The sequence below is a fragment of the Simochromis diagramma genome, unplaced genomic scaffold, assembly GCF_900408965.1.
Source record: "Simochromis diagramma unplaced genomic scaffold, fSimDia1.1 OVJJ01000682.1, whole genome shotgun sequence".
NCBI lineage: Eukaryota > Metazoa > Chordata > Actinopteri > Cichliformes > Cichlidae > Simochromis > Simochromis diagramma.
Genome location: NW_024387359.1, coordinates 285,005 through 301,958, shown reverse-complemented (window position 1 = coordinate 301,958; position 16,954 = coordinate 285,005). Strand labels below are relative to the sequence as shown.

The window sequence follows — 16,954 nt, the reverse complement described above, 5'->3', positions numbered from 1 at the left end:
TGCTGATAGTCTCAAGTGTCTTTAGTTGATCTATGAGCACTCCTCTATCCACTGTGCCCTGTAGATGCCGTGCACCACAGTGTCAGCCACAGCCGATCTCTTCTTCAGGCCCTCTCTCTGTCTAAATCTCTGTCTTTGCTCCACCCTGGTAGTAAGTACTGGACACCTGCAGCCGTCACATTGTGCTAAGGCCCAGCAAAGCCGGCATGCCACTGTCACTGTTAATGCTTGCATATGTGTGGGAGGGGCGATTCAAGGTTATTATTGTAAACTGATTCAACTCTTAAAAAAAAAGAAAAATGGCCTGAGTCATAATTTGATAGAATTTTATATTGAAACTTGGTGACAACATGGTAATAATTTGGTAATAATGTGGAGAAAAAGCAGTAATAGTCATATAATTCAATTTAATTTTAAATTAAATTTTATTTATATAGAGCCAAATCACAACAATAGTTGCTTCAAGGCACTTTATATTGTAAGGTAAAGACTACAATAACACAGAGACAACCCCAACAATCGGATGACCCACTATTCGTAAGCACTTTGCGACAGTGGGAAGGAAGATAGTCCCATTTGCCTGGAAGAAACTTCCTGTAGAACCAGATGGCAGCAGACGGCTGCCCCTCTCTGAGCCTGTGAGTGGAGGGAGACAGCACAAAAGATACACTGTGAAAGAGGGCCATAATAATTAATGATTAAATTAATGATTAAATTCAGATTGGTGCATAAAAACAAGTGTGAAGGAAAAACACTCAATACATCATTGGAAGCCCCCAGCAGCCTGGCCTATTGCAGCGTAACTAAGCAAGGATTCAGGGACATCTGACCCAGCTCTTAACTTTTAATCCTAATCTTGAAGTAAAGCGGGTGTCTGTCTCTTAAATTCAACTGGGAGCTCAGAAGAGGGACCTGAAAGCTGAAGGCTCTGCCTCCCATTCTACCACAAGTACACTAGAAGTCTGAGAGCAAAGTGCTCCATTGGGATGCTCCATTACTATGATAGCTTGCTATTTACTATCAACTAAGGTTCAATGTTAGCCTAAAATCTATATAATGGGGTAATTAGGGCTGATATTGAGCAAAAAATGCAAATTGTCAATGAGGGAAAACCAATTAGTAACAGTAACCTATAGTAATATTACATTGCCTGCTGGATGCGTATCATATTTAAATTCTTTTTTCCCCCACAAAGCACAAAAGTACAGTCTTTATTCGTGTGCAAATATAAACTACTACAAAAGAAACATGAACCTGAAATTTGAGAATAGTTTACACAATGACTGCCACTTCAACTTAGATGGCTTGGAGCATATCTGTCAATTTAATCTAACTCTAGAGAGACAAAGAAATACTACCAAATAATGTTTGGCCCTTTGTTACTGACAGCCTTACTCTACTTGGCCACACACCAGTCTGCTGGAAAAGTTGATTCTTGGGTAGGGCATTGTTGCCTGGAATTTCTTTTTTGGCGCTAGGATGCATTTATTTTCTGTTATGCATTCACCAAATCACAACTGGTATTTCAACTTTTGAGAGGCTGCACCTTTCCCACAGATGGGCGTAGTTTTGTCGTCTTTGCAAATTCCCTCAGTGCTTGAGTTTCTTCATTTGTTCATCATATTTTAATCATATACGTTAAACACTTAATAACACAACTTTATGCGATGTGACAAATTCAGAAAACATTTATTTTTGTTTTATACGGACTTTAGAAAAAACACATATTAACCTAAAAAAAACAGCAAAATGTAAAAATATACTCTAATGCTCTTCAATCAAAACACATAAAACAAGAAATTAGAAAGAAAGTTAAGATTAGAAAAAAAGAGAATTCAAATAGAATCACCAAACTGTAATAACCTTGGCTTGTCTTTGTGTCTGTGTATGGCTTTCGTAATCACGACACAGCTTCGCTTCGCAGCAGCGATGACTGCTTGTGGGTCTTTGACGGGTCAGCACTTGTGATTGTCTGTCTGTGCTACTGCTTTTCATATTATCAACCTGTCCTGATTTGATACCTGAGGACCATCTTTGTTGCTTTGCATAACAATTGTGTCTGTATTCAAATGTTGTCATATGAAACTGAACAGCTTCTCTAGAATGGAAATAAAATCTGATAAATCTGACAACAAAACCTAGTCTAAATATTACTTTACCTGCTGTTTTTCTTTGGGTTATCAATAATCTATTTTTTATTGTTTTCAACTGTAGCAACATCTGCCCCTTTTTTTGTGTTCACAGAGCCAAGAGCCTCCAGTATATCAGATCAGTCTCATGAGAAAAGGTATTTGTACTTTGCATTTAATTTACTCAACGTTATTAGGATCATTTTGTGTTCCAGGGTCTCTTTTCTGTCTCCTTTTGTTTCCTAGCACTAACTGATGTGACCTTTTGGAGCTCTTAATTGAAAGTGCCGTATGCGTCAATAAATTTGCAATCCCAAGCGCAGCATATGTAGGTAACTATCATGACCAGGTTGCTTGGTGACAGCAGGCGCTCTGTGAACTTGGCTGCTGGTTTTTGTGAAGCTCTTTTGTCCTGATGACTCAGAGCCTTTTCTTTGGCAATACTGGTGTTTGATCTATTTTTTTTTCTAGGGACAAAAGCGGTAGTGACGCAGAGATATCAATGTGACCCTGCTCTACACCCAACCTGATTTTTTTGTCAGTGTCACGAGGCTGCTCTGTGTTTTTCATCACTGAGTTGAAATGTTTATGATTTAAATATGAAAGCACAGTTTCCAGTTCTTCCATTAAAAAAGAAAAGCCAATTGATATTACTTATCAATCACTTTTAAGTGGACCTACTTTGCGCTTCAACTTTCTGGTTATGTGGATGTTTTATAACAATGGCAGATGCTCATAGTTTTGTATAATGATGACAAACTATGCAAAAGTAATCCCTGTGAGACAAATTCCTGGGATTCTGACTGCTCTAAACACTCACTCTCACAGCTTTCCTTACTCTAGGATCTCTATGATGTCAAAGAGAGTAGATATCCTTAATGTGATCATCTCAGGAGCAGAGAGGGCCAATCTGATGTTCAGCTCTCCTGTTTACAAAAGAAAACTCTTGGTTTTTTTTGTTTTTTTGTTTTACCAAAGCCTGGTGTTGGATAAATAAGGATTATTTTGAACTGTGACTCATACAAAGCTACTCTAGTGGCAGAGAATATATAAACATGGTGTGTTATGGCGCTGTTCTTTACAGGGAGATCAAGTTTCGTAAGCGTGCCCAGTCTGCTGATGATGAAGGCAGCATGGAGCTGGCAGAGTCCCTACAACATCTCACCCTGTCTGAGTTTCTCAAAGAGTATGTGGGGGATCCACCTCTGTTTGCCTGGTTCCGCGTCATTAACCATCCGACATAAAAGACTAACCGTTAAAAAACATAACAAAACCTACAGCACGTGTACCTCCTGTCAACAAACCACATTTCCTCTAACAGCAGAACAGGAACAGAATTAGGATCTTTTAACAATATGCACCGAATGTCTTTCTTTGTCATGCATGTCTCTAACTTCTAACAGTTCTTAGTTTTTTTTTTTACCTGCTTTCACAGCAAAGTGTTGCAGAAATGGAGAACTTGTTTTTTGGTCTGTGCTTGTAGAGTGGGGGAAGTAATTATTTAATCTCTTACTGAATTTGAAGTTTTCTAACTGGCAAAGAAGTGAACAGTCTCAATTTTTTTTTGAATATCAACCAAAAAAATGATTTGCTTGTCATAAGTATTTGATCCCCAAGCAAAACATGGCTTGGTACAATATAGATTCATTCATTGGTCTCTTAGTGCACTTGTGTCCTGTAACCTTAGCAGAAAAATAGCCCCAAAGCATAATGTTTCCACCTCCATGCTTTACTGTGGAGATGGTGTTACTTGGATCATACCCAGCATTTCTCTGTCAAGCTGATGCCAAGGAGCTCGATTTTAGTTTCATCTGATCACAGCACTTTCTACCAAGCCTTCATTTATAAGGTCATTGGCAAACTTAGGAGAGGGCTTTAAATGTGACTTTTTAAGCAGGAGATCGTTGCAGTCATTGCATTGTAGTGTGTTACTAGTGGTGTTCTTGATGACCCATTTCAGTCTTGTGCAGGTCTACAATCTTCTCCATGACGTCCTTTGACAGCTCACTGGCCAGGCCCATGGTGGTGGAGAAGTTAGAATGAAAAAACTGGTTGACATCAAAAAAAAATGTGTAATTGACTGAGTGATTGTAATCCACAGAGAGAATTCTGGCTATAGGGAGATTGAATATTTATTTCACCCAATAACATCCCGATCAGTTTATAACTCTTGACGTATTTTTTTTTCTAAATGCTTGTTCGATATTCTGTCTCTTTGCTTTAAAAGGAAACCACCGTAAAAGTTAGAGAATGTTTATTTGACAAATTCAACAAGGGATCAAATAATTATTTCCCCCACTGTAGATAACAGAAATGTTTGTACAGTCTTTTATTTCAGTTCCTGTCCCTAACAGAAACAACATGCTGCACAGTATCAGCTGAAACGCTATTTTGTCACGTCATGTATCCGTTAGGTTTGCAGACTTTTTGCATGTAAGAGTGTGTGCACCTCAACAAACCTGTCATGCTTGGTTTACTTTTGTTGACTCAGGAATAAGGAAATCAGATCACGGTGACTAATTTATGTCTTCAATCCAGTTAGTAAGCAGAACACACACACAAACACACACAAAAAAATAATAATAACTGCATTACTTACATCAACCTGTCTACAGAATTGAAGAGGAGGAGTTGGATAAATACAACATTCCAGCCAAAACGGAGTCGGAGAAGTACAAAGTCATCCGCACATTCAGTTTTCTCAAGAGCAGGATGTCCAGTACACGTAACAAAAGCAAGGTAAACCCCAGCCACAAAGAGTCCTGCTGTTACACCTATAAACGTTTTACTTACAACAACAATGTAAAGAATAACTCGCATAACTTCACCTTGTTGTAGATTAAAGCTGGCTTTAGCTACAACATGAAACTCTCAGTCTAATACGGGCATGCAGTATTTTCAGGTGTTTGCTCTGTAGACCTTGGTGTGATGAAATCCGTAGATTAAAGGATCATTCGTGTTGTTCTTGTGAGCCTATTTATGTCATTGGGTGATTCCCACGTCTAGACTCAAGTCTTTGCTTTCTGAGAGACATGAACCAGGAAATGTTTCTGGGAAGCACTCAAGGTCAGAGGGACAGACCAAACATGTCCAGCTTCTTTCCTTTTTAATGATTAATCCCCTGTTGTTGAGTCAGCACAGAGAGTGGAAGCCCTCCCTGCTTGTGTCTGTTGTTTACACCACGCTTCATTTCCGTGTCAGTGGACTTTCTTACGGTTTGGAAAAAGGCGGGTCCTCCTGGTGGCCTCGTTTATCCGCTCGCATGCTGGAGAGTTTATCCTGCAAATAGAAACTTTCACAAAGATGTTTATCGTCTTTTGTATTAAGTCCTGCATGGGCTTGAGTTTATAGGTGTAACAGTCAGTCACGTTTCGCCTCGCGTATGTATGGCCTCTTTGTTGACTCCAATGTCTCTGGCGTGGCTTTCAAAGGGGAAAGGGAAGGACAGAGAAGGCAAGGACAGGCAGCTGAATGGACATCGCTTTGCGACAGGGTCCTGTTTAGGCCCCACGGTGTGTGTGGTGTGTGACAAACCAGCTTCTGGAAAGGACCTACTACATTGCTCAAGTTGGTAAAACTTAAATTCCAACCAGCATTTATATTAATTTCTCTTCATGTATAAAATTGTGTTTTTTTCCATCACAGCTTGCACTGCGATTGTCCATAAGGGCTGTAAGGAATCTGTCCCCCCGTGTTTAAAGGTGAGTCTTAGCCTAAAGCAGATCGTCCCTTTGTCGGTTGTTTATGTGCTGTAAGCAGACTCCCTCATTTGTATTACTTAGAAACATCAGGAAAAATATGCCGTGTCCATGGTGAAGAACAGGACAGCATCCCTTCCACAGAGTGAGTTTACAACACTTGGTCGCCAGTGATTTTAACCATGTCATGCAAGAGTTTCCTGTTTATAAAACTTGGGATGATTATTGTTATCTAGGCTAATTTGCTTTGCTATCCCGTCACCCCCCTCAGACTTCACAGTGAGAGACAGCCCTCCTCACTCAGTGATCCCCACTTCTACCTCTCTACCCGTCATGACTCCCAAGGAGAAGAAGGACGCCGTGTCGCAGTCTCTCTCACGAAGTTTCCCCAACGTGGAAAGGTTATTAATCTTTATCTTTTACACAATTTGTTGTGGTAACATTCATTTAAAAAGAAATAAATAGCGATAAGTAGCGATTGTTTGTGTTTTTCCTCTTGGTACAGCCAACTCATTGAGAGTTCAGAGACAGAGTCCGATACCCTGAAGCTGAGCAGCCAATCCGAAGAGCTCCTGCCAACTCCAGTGTCTTCCACCTCCACTGAGTCGTCCTTTGGAGAGGGTAAGGTATGAATAGGGCTTGTTGTTTAAAAGACCCAAAAAGAAACAGATCAGTTTCTGTTTCATTGTTTGCTGCTGCAAGAAAAAGCTGATCAGTGCAGTTTAAAAGGTCAAACTGTAAGAATATTTTTCAGAAACTGAAAGTATTTATTTTATGGGGAACAAAGGCATATAAGTAGGCATCACAGTTCCTCCCATTACTGTAGATTAAAACAGGAAATGTTTGGAAGCAGATGGGTGTTCAAAGAATAATTGCAAAACATTCCTATTTTCTAAAGTATTATATTATAATATTACTGTAAAAAGTAGCTTTCCACCCATTTTTGATCATTATATTTGACTTTTAAATAGAAACAATGAATAGAAATTCTATTCAAATAGAATAGTTGTAGGAAAGGTGTGATAAAGGTGCGTTCAGGATCCCCAAATACAAAAAAAATTGTATGTAACAGTGAAATGCATATTTAAATACTAACTTTAAGGTTTTTTAAGGGTTTTTTTTTTTTAAACCGTCTGAGAGAAGATGCTTTGGGGAAGAAAATGTACTGAAATTTAGTGTGTGTCAGACAAGTCTCAGATTTACACAGCTTTAAATAAATCAGGGGTCTTCCACTGTTTTTAGACTTTTATATTCACAGGGCAGTTATCCTTACCAACTCTGAGACGCACTTATAGCGTAGGACCCCCAATGATTATGATTCAGAGATCTAGTAAAGTTTTGAGTGGCGCTTTTAATTTTTTCCCAAAACTTTCTTCTTAAACTTGGGAAAACATTCTCCAAAACTATTCCTAGTTTTTTATAACCTTGTAACAATACAAATAATATTTTAAAATGTTATTGCCTAACCAGAAGTATTATAGTTTTAGTTATTAGTATTAGTTGATGGTTTTTTTTCCATTTTGACTTTTTGTTTTGAATCCACTTTAGTCCAGAGTGGAATTTCTTGTTAAATTTCAGTCTTTATTGTTTAAAAATGTTGAGTTTTAATTTCGTTTCTATTAGTTTCAGTGTTAGTTTTAATCTTTTGAATTATTATTTCATGGAGACTATATGATAGGGGCCAGATTTTGTGCCAGATTTTTTTGTGTTATTTATGTTTAACGTTCAGTGTTTATCGAAGCATTTGTAAAATCTTTTGTGCATTCCAACTTTCAGCCAAACCATTAGTGGAAATGGTGGTTGCACTATTTTTTCCGTTTTCCAGAATATCATAGCAATGTGTCCAATATTTGAAATGCATCTATCCTTTTTCTTAACCACTTAACTAGTGCAGGGTCACAGAGGGACTAGTGACACCCTGGAGGGTGTGCCAGTCCATCAAAGGGCTAACACAGAGGGACAGACAGCTAGCCAATTTATGCACACCAGTTAAACTAATATATAAGTGAGGATTTTAATCTGTAATGCCCCCCTCAACTTGGATTTGTAAAGTTAGAGCAGCCCTTAATTTTCTGTCTTTGCTAATGAAATGCACTAAGCTCAGAGTTCCAACATCTGACTTTAGAGGATTTTTCTTGCTTAAACATTTAAGTACCTGCTGATCCTTTGTAACAAGTTAGAATCAGAATCAGAATACTAATACTAATATTAATCCCGAAGGAAATTATGGGTTACAGCAGGCAGCACGCTAATGGCGCATGCGCACTTATAAAGGAACCTTCTGACCAAACTTTACACAAACAACACATTGGGAAGACATGTCAGAGAGGTAGGCTGACAGGAAAAGACAACAAAAATACATAACATGAAGTGAGAGGAGGAAAAAAAACCCTCTAGACTATCAATACACCATAGAAACACAAGACAAGCAACAGGAGCGGGTAAAAGGGTGAGAGAGAGCCGGTGTAGACAGCGCATCCGGTCCTGCAGCATGTCTGCGCTGGTCCAGTCGACCGCCATCTTCCCCGGGAGGGGACAAGCATCGAAGGCGTTTGGAAAGGGAGGGGGGATGAGTGTGTATCAGTGTATGTGTGTGTGTGTGTGTGTGTGTCCAGAGCAGCCGAAAGTAACATATAGTCACTAAACTTGACTTGTTTTGGTCTGATGGCATCTGAGGATCGTTTACACGAAGGATCACGAGGTACCCAGTGCTGCTAGGATCAACTGAAGATCAAAAATGTGATCCCAGACTTTCGCATGTGAAGACTTTAAGTGTGGATTGTTGTATAATCTGTCTCCAACAACTTCTCTGTGATTCCCTCTAAATCTCAGGCCTCACTGATATCCTGCAGGTGGTTTCAGAACACTGTACTGTGAAGCTTTTTTTCACTGTTATCATCTTGTAGTGAGAACATTATAACCTGCACTTTGTTGACATTCTCATAACATTTTGTAGTTCAAGGTTACGCTATTAAATCGTACAGAAACATTATGTGAGATAAGAAGCGTCCAAACTTTGTTTTATCATTCAATTAAAATGCTGAACAGTTAAAAAGTTGAACACCTTGTTAGAGCTTGCAGGTGTCATTTTGTCAAATTTGTGGGGAAAGAAGCTAGGGAGTCTCTTTTTACTAAATAAAATGTTACAGAAAATAAACAAAACTGACTGAAAGAAATTAAAGTGATTCGTATGCCTCTTTCCATCTGCAGACTGCACAGACTCATACATCCACAGTGACATATCAGCTGATTCTGTGGAATATGAAGCTGAATCATGGAGCCTGACGGTTGAGCACAAGTTCTGCAAGAAGCAAGACAAACGAGCTGTCAAGAGGCAGGATGTAATCTATGGTAAGCAGATGTTGCTGTTGTGAAAGGCGTCTCCTGGAATGCTTTACTTTCTGCATGTGTCAGGATTTCATATGTAAAAGTGTCAAACCACAGAGAACTGTTTTAAGACTGAGTAAGAGATTCAGCTTTTTATTGGCATAATTTAGCACATGTCCCAAATCTAACACCTCCCCCACCCTGATCCAGAGTTGATGCAGACCGAGCTTCATCACCTGCAAACTCTGCACATCATGGCCGAGATTTTCCGGCGAGGCATGAGACAAGAAGTGCAGCTGGACACCGAAGCGGTGGAGCGAGTCTTCCCCTGTCTGGATCAGCTGCTCCTCTTTCACCACGCCTTCTTTGCCGTCATGAAGGAACGGCGACACAGCTCGACCCAGCCTCAGGGCCACAGGAACTACCTCATCCAGAGAATAGGAGACATCTTGCTCCAGCAGGTTAGCTGGTGTTCCTGGGTATACCTTTGTCTCAGGTGTGGTTAGACCGGATTGGGTCATGTTTGAGTCGCCTGGTTCTACTTTTTGCAGTTCACGGATGAGAACGGGGAGAAGATGAAGCAGGTATACGGGGAATTCTGCAGCCGCCATAATGAAGCTGTCAGCTTTTTCAAAGAGCTCCAACAACATAACAAAAGATTTCAGACCTTCATCAGGGTATTTAACGTTTGTGTCATGCTTTCAAAAATCATTCAATTAAAATAGACTCACTCCCTTTCACCTCACTAGATCTTTCATAATTGCTATACTTCATTTTTAAAGCAACAAGGGAATAATTCTTTGGTGCGACGGAGGGAAATCCCAGAGTGCATCTTGCTGGTAACCCAAAGGATTACAAAGTACCCAGTGCTGCTAGAGAGGATCCTACACTATACTCAAGGTCAGTCATCTACTGCCCTCTGCTGGCTACAGGCTCTTATGATTACTAAACCTATGTGTTGGGGGGACAAAAAATAAAGCCTTACTTTAGTTAAAAAAACAAGAAAACCCTCTTTTTTTTCTTTTTGTTTTTCCTTTGCTCTGACCATCAGAGGAAACAGAGGAGCACGCAGACCTTTCGAAAGCCCTGGCTCACATTCGAGAGGTGATAGCAGCCGTGGACATGAGGGTCAGCGAATACGAACGGCACCAGAGGTTACAGGAAGTCTTTAATCGCATGGAGAACCGCAGCGCAGCTAAGCTGAAGAGCGGACACACCTTCCGCAAGCAGGATATGATGGGACCCGAACAAGTGCTCAAACACCAGGGGGTGCTCCTGTGGAAGACTGCCACCGGGCGACTCAAAGGTGATACATGATACTTAGAAGTTCATGTGTCATTTTTGCATCCTATCTGATCTAACTGTTTTTCTACCTGTCGTTATTTTGCCCAGACGTCCTGGCGCTGCTACTCACAGACACCCTCATCTTCCTCCAAGAAAAAGACCAGAAGTACACATTTGCAACTGTGGTACGCATTCAGTAAAGAAATCAGTAATAAACACTGCACTGTGTAAGGATGATTGATGTTTTGTTTTGTTTTTTTTCCCCATGCTTTAAATGTGTTAAAGGACCAGAAGCCTCCAGTGATTCCACTACAGAAGTTAATAGTTCGGGAAGTAGCGAACGAAGAGAGAGGGATGTTTCTGATCAGCGCCTCAGCGGCTGGACCAGAAATGTATGAGGTCCACACGTCGTCCAAAGAGGAGCGAAACACATGGATGAGGCTCATTAGAGAGGCCGTAGAGAGGTGTGTATGAGGCCCTTGCCTGAACCTGGTTCTGCCAGTTTTTCCTTCCCACCGTCACCAGATTCTTGCTCATTCGGGTTTGTTTGATTGTTGGGGTTTTCTCTGTATTATTATAGGGTCTCTACCTTACAATATAAAGCACCTTGAGGTGTCTGTTGTTGTAATTTGGTGCTATATAAATAAAACTAAACTGAATTAAATTACAGTTTAAATTGTGGGGAAAAGGAGGATTTTGAGAACTGAATACACAGATTTTATGATGTGTACACATTTGCCTGCCTGACCTGATTTAACTGTCGCTTCTGTTCAGCTGTCCGGAGGATGAAGAGGAATACACAAGTGAATCGGACGAGGAGAAGCGAGCTGCCGAGGCTCGTTTTCAGAAGATCCAAAAGCTACAAGGTATTTTTAACCATTTTGTTTGGGGTGTTTTTCCTATTGACTGTAATTATTTTAAATGTAGATTTATTACAGGGTTGTTGTTTTTTTCAGTGCTGTTGTTTTGGCTCTGCAGATGCATTTCTCTTAAAATGTTAAAACACTGCAGATGAACTGCCAAAGGTTCTTAACTTGCCCGCTGCCTTTTATGCATTTGTCAAAATGATGTTTTGCATCTATTGTAATGGAAAAATGTTACATTGTTGTAACTTTGTTGCACTGAAGCTCTAAAAGATGCTTTACAGTCTGATGACTTGCACATGTTGGCTCAGCATATTTGTGACTGTTAGATGGACTATTCGCTGTTCATTGAGCTGCAAATGAACTGATGCTCACATATTATCAAGAGTAAAAATATTGAGCGTATAGAAGCATTATTAAAGACTGAAGCATCTCTGAATGGTTTCAATTACACCACACTGAGTGTCGTCTCTTGCCTAAATGTTCTAAAATATTTGCAAACACTAATAACAAGTAAAGCTTGTTCTGAAGTGCTAAAGTAACAGACTGTTCTGAAGAGTTTCACACATGATTTGGCTACGTTCAGCTTTCATTTAAGAAATGAGCCAAAGCAACTGAGAAAAACTGTAAACATAGTAGCTGTTAACATTTTACGCTCTTTGAACTACATGAACTCTTGTACCAGAGAGCCTGACGAGCCAGGACCAGCAGATCTGCTCTAGCCTGGCGGAGAAGCTGCAGATCTACACACAGCTCTCTGTTCTGAGTGGGAGGATGGAGGCTTCGCTAGCTGAACCGCGACTGCTGGTGCAGCCACACTCAGAGGAGCTTTTCCAGACTGCTGCGCTGCTGACCGCTGCGCTGCAAGAAGGTGAAACCTTCACATGCACTGCACACTTCAGCAAACATATTTTCATATCCACAGTGTTCTCAACTTACAGTACTCCTTATAGTACTTGTAAAAATCCTAAACAGTTATTGAAAAGCTTTTGTAAAACCCCTTGAATTGAAGCTGAGAGTTTGCACTTGATCACATCTTGATCATTTAATTAAAAAATCTACTATAGCAATACAGTACAGAGGAAAAATATCCAAAAACCTATGTTCCTAATTCCTTTATTTTTGTGTTTTATAAACATAAAGAGCAATACATGCAAAAAGAAGAAACATATTTACACTGTAAGAATAAATCAGAAAATCACAAATATAAGTAAGAGATATAAATAATCTTAGCAAGCTAGCTCTAGCTCTTGGTATAGCAGCTTTCATATTTAAAGGGGTGCAAATAATGCATGATGCTAAACAGCACGGCAGGCAGCATCTGTTGTTTTAGCTTAATTTCCATGGGATTAAAGTAACGTCTTTGGTGCTAGGTTGAAAGGTTTTTTTTTTCTTTTTGTTCCACACACCCTGTAATCCATTACATCAGCGGTCCCCAACCCCCGGGCCTCGGACCGGTACCAGTCCGTGAGTCGTTTGGTACCGGTCCGCGAGAGTTGAGGCTCAGGTGTGAAATGTATGGTTTTCAGGGTTTTTATCGGTTTTCAGCGTTATTTTGTTATCGTTTTTATCGTTAACTCTGTTTTCCTGGGTCTTTTCACATGTGTTATGAATAAATCTTCTTTTTTTCGGTACCGGTACTAGTTTTATTTTGTTGTATTGATCCGCGACACCTTAAAGGCCGGTCCGTGAAAATATTGTCGGGCATAAACCGGTCCATGGCGCAAAAAAGGTTGGAGACCGCTGCACTACATGATGAATAAACCCATTTTAGGAAAATTCATAAAGTATGAGATGCTGGCGCTTTAATTTAACAGAGTTACATGATTTTTAAAAGGCCAACGGCTCCGGCGAGAAAACTTGGATTATGTTCTTACAACAAAATTGAACTGTTGATGGCTTCAGTTGATTCAGTAATGTTGTTACTGATCTTACTAGTTTGAGTTTTACACTTGTCCCGTCTGTTTTTTTTCCAGCTGAGAACCTAAAGGCCATGTTATCGTCCAAGGCCCGTTCACCGTCGAGTCACAGCCAGAACTCTGACACAGACTCCGTGTTTCCTGTCAGCCCTGCCGTACCCGTCGAGCCCTCAGACTCTTTGGAGGTCTCGCCTGAAGACCCGCGGGGCAGCGAGGGGAGCTGGCCTGAGACCTTCGTATTTCAGTCCACAACTGACTTTCAAAAAGACAATCGAGGCGACGTTGACTTGAAGGTACGCAACCTGCTGTTTAAAATGTGTGCTGTGACTTCACCATATAAACAGAGAAGATAAATTAAATTGCTTTTTGAGTTAAATATTGATGCAGATATCAGGAGGCAATGCCTCCCTCGCTGCTGTACTGCAGAGGTAACGTGTTCCCTGCATCTGAGCACGGCTTCTTTCCACGTCTTTACAGATGTGTGGCTCAAGATTGTTGCTTTAATAATTCAGTGCAGTCTATTAGAATTACATTTTGGCCTTAATCTAATGAATCATTGATAAATTCATAATAAAGGAAGTCCATTTAGTTTCCTGAGGTATTGCAGCATTAAATATTGATATGGGGACTTATACCAAAAACCATGCAACAGCCTTGCTGCTCTTTGCAGCTTTCTGTGGCCTGTGAGGTAAATTACTCTGATAAGAGAGTGATAATTTAACCCTAAACAATGTGGTGACATTTCACGCATGGCCTCCAGGGGGCACAGGTGTTCTGTCAATGCAACTTCAAGCTTAAAGAGGAATGCAACTTGTAGTTAGTTGTGTAGCTAACTAATAGGAAGTGAAATCTTGATGTTCACACATGAAAACTGCGGAAGACCCATTAATCTGCATTTTGTATCTGACTCTGTCTATTAACAGGTGGCTCAGAGTGTCCAAAACCTGACTCAGTTGCTGTACAGTCTGCAGGTGAGCTATTTTTATTTACCCTCCTCACAGCCCTCATGTATATTAGGCCAACAAAGAAATTAAAAGAAAAAGAAAAACACCTCCTGTGATCTCAGTATGAACAGATACGTTCTGTATCATAAGCAGGCTCTCATTGGCCTGCACACTTTCAGTAAACAGAAGCATCGCTCTGCTGGAGCTCCAGGAGCTCATCTCACTGATCTGTTTTTTGTTTTGTTTTTTCAGTCGGGAGACGTAGCAGGATCTTTTGTTTCACTGTACACACGCTCCTTCTTTGGTGTAAAATTTAAATTTGTGTGAGGAGGAGAATGTGGGTGTATTTGCATATGACGTGTTTGCGCACTCTTGCCTATCTACTTAGGCTCGAGGATTTGATCACGATGTGATTTCCATATACAAAGTTTCATTTTGGGTATGAGCAGCTGTGGCTTCCTGTCACTAGTTGCTGTGACCTTAATGCATAAAAATGAAAAGTCATCACTTTAGCCTTGATCATGATTTTGCCATTCAAATACGTTGCGAGGAGGCAACACGGTGGTAAAAGTGGCAGTTGATCATTTGCATTTTGATGAACCATGTCGCTTTTGACTTTCCCCTCTCTGTGCCAGGCTGCGGTGACCATCCAGGACAGCTGCTATGAGGTCCAGAGGCTCCTTCTCCAAGAGAGCGGCCGCCCTTCCCCTCGCGCCCAACGGCTGCATCTCCCAAGTGTCCGGAGCAGCGCCCTCCAGGATCAGGAGAAGCAACGTAACCTGGAGAAGCAGAAGGAGGAGGCGGCGGTGGCCCAGCGGCTCCATGACCGCCTGCGCCAGGAGAAGGAGCGCTGGGAGCGAGAGTGCCAGGCTAGGAAGAGTCAGCAGGGGGCGCAGGAGAGCATGCTGGAAGAGAGGGAGAGGCAGTGCCAGGTGGCAGCGGAGAGGCTGAGACGTGAACGTGTGGAGCTGGACGAGCAGCTCGAGGAGTACCAGCAGAACCTGGAGAGACTCAGGGAGGGCCAGAGGAGCGTGGAGAGGGAACGAGAGCGCCTGGATGAGCAGCAAAAGCTGCTGCAGTACTGGAAGCACGGGCCGCAGGACAGCCCTCCAACTGCGAATCCTCACATGTTCATCCCTCTTGATGGACAGCAGGTATTGGGGGAACCAGAAGTGATAGCCCTTTCTTTTACCAGTGAATCTATGAGCCAGTAATGCCCCTCACTAACGCTCGTGACCTCAGTGGGAGCAGATATACAGCATCTATGGAGTATTTCTTGTGCTAAAATCATTAATAAGAAGCTTTTCTCATACAGCCATCAGCCAGGGTTACGCTGGCTCACACATTCACACCTAGCAGCCCAATCCCCTCTTGACATATGACCCGCGATAATGAGAGCAATTTCAGCACCATTTGTCTTAGTGCTCCGGCAGCTCCGCTCACCAGTAAACATCTTAATGATTGATGATAATTAAACCACTGCAAATAAAAACTCTGACAAAAATAATTAAAACCAGAGGCGCTCGGCCTAAGAAACCAATCAATTGTGACCCAAAGGGGCTTAGATTATCGACACTTTGTTTGAAAAGCACTCCAGCAAAATGTCCCACACAGCTGGAAGGCATGGAGGATAAAGGGTGTGCTGTTCCCCCTGCCCTTTAAGTCCCAATATACCTCACGTGGAACTGCAGCAGTGGTGAAACTAATTTAGCACATACATCTATCTGAACCTCCGCTGGCTTATGGGGCTTGTGTCGCTCTGTTCGGCAGCAGGTGTGACTTGTTCAGAAGACACACAGAGAGCACAGAATGGATGGACAAATGAGCAGGCTCAGGTTTCGATATTCCCTCTGTCCCTCATTAATTTACACACAACCGCCACCCCCACCTTGGTCTTTTCCAGGCTAGACGTGATGAGGCTCTCCTGGCTTTTTGCAGTCTTTATTTATTTCCATTCATCTATTTTAGTCGGTCCAACAAAAGCGTGCCGAGACAGTGCAGGTCCTAATGTTTCCCCCCCACACACACTAATGCTTCAGCCAGAGGCAATGGTTCATAGGGTCAGAGACAGATCAAATGACACACACACACACACACTTTGACTCTCTGGTTGCATCTAATTAGCTGTGCTGCCTGCACTCAGCAGAGGGAAAGGCCATGTTTATGTGAAGATGAGTCCTAATCTGCCCTTAGCCAAACATTAAAGGGTCACTTCACCCAAATGACAACATGCTCCCTCACTTACCTTTAGTTGATATACTTTTATTTTTATTTTCTCTTGAGAGTTTTTGCCTTTGCAACGATAAGTGAGTCATTTGTGAGGGAGAAAAAAAATGTCAGCGAGAGTGTCTTTCCAGAAACAGCTTCTCCATTATTCACATAAATCCACAGAACATACTGTGAGCACTTTTCTTGGAAATGGCTTTCTCTGGAAGAAATTGCCTCTGCAGAAACTTCACAGTGAAGTCTTTATATTATCCACAGAAAGAAATGTTTCAGTACTGCGAGCATCAAAAAATACAATTTCATTCACTTTCTTTGTATTGGAGAGAGAGACAGAAAAAGAGATCCGTTTATTGCATGAAGTGAGAAAATGTCATTTCGAGTGACTCACTTTTTGTCTTTTTGTAATTAAAGCTTGAGGAAAGTAGAGATCTTGAAATGGAGGCTTTTCTAGTTGTTGGCAGGTATGTCAAATGTGTTTCCTGGTCTTTTTATGTAAATGCGTGAGTATTTCAAAGGTGGATTGTTGACAGATTTCACAGGTGTGAATGCCATCCAGCTGTCAGC

The 16,954-nt window shown here is 41.3% G+C and overlaps 1 protein-coding gene across 5 annotated transcripts in view; it reads left to right on the top strand.

Annotated features, from left to right (window-relative positions):
- Positions 1–16,954, top strand: part of arhgef28a (Rho guanine nucleotide exchange factor (GEF) 28a) — a 57,190-nt gene that overhangs the window by 31,586 nt on the left and 8,650 nt on the right. For 2 of the 5 annotated variants that reach the window (XM_040007248.1, XM_040007249.1), the window contains exons 14-34: positions 65–151; positions 2,245–2,287; positions 3,214–3,315; positions 4,745–4,868; positions 5,561–5,696; positions 5,775–5,830; positions 5,912–5,972; positions 6,099–6,228; positions 6,333–6,448; positions 9,038–9,178; positions 9,365–9,615; positions 9,706–9,831; positions 9,937–10,054; positions 10,206–10,460; positions 10,547–10,623; positions 10,724–10,902; positions 11,213–11,304; positions 11,987–12,172; positions 13,278–13,513; positions 14,144–14,191; positions 14,800–15,318. In XM_040007248.1, coding sequence (XP_039863182.1) covers positions 65–151; positions 2,245–2,287; positions 3,214–3,315; positions 4,745–4,868; positions 5,561–5,696; positions 5,775–5,830; positions 5,912–5,972; positions 6,099–6,228; positions 6,333–6,448; positions 9,038–9,178; positions 9,365–9,615; positions 9,706–9,831; positions 9,937–10,054; positions 10,206–10,460; positions 10,547–10,623; positions 10,724–10,902; positions 11,213–11,304; positions 11,987–12,172; positions 13,278–13,513; positions 14,144–14,191; positions 14,800–15,318 — 3,083 coding nt within the window. The remainder of the gene's footprint in view (positions 1–64; positions 152–2,244; positions 2,288–3,213; positions 3,316–4,744; positions 4,869–5,560; positions 5,697–5,774; positions 5,831–5,911; positions 5,973–6,098; positions 6,229–6,332; positions 6,449–9,037; positions 9,179–9,364; positions 9,616–9,705; positions 9,832–9,936; positions 10,055–10,205; positions 10,461–10,546; positions 10,624–10,723; positions 10,903–11,212; positions 11,305–11,986; positions 12,173–13,277; positions 13,514–14,143; positions 14,192–14,799; positions 15,319–16,954) is intronic. The other 3 variants (XM_040007250.1, XM_040007251.1, XM_040007252.1) reach the window with 3 other exon arrangements.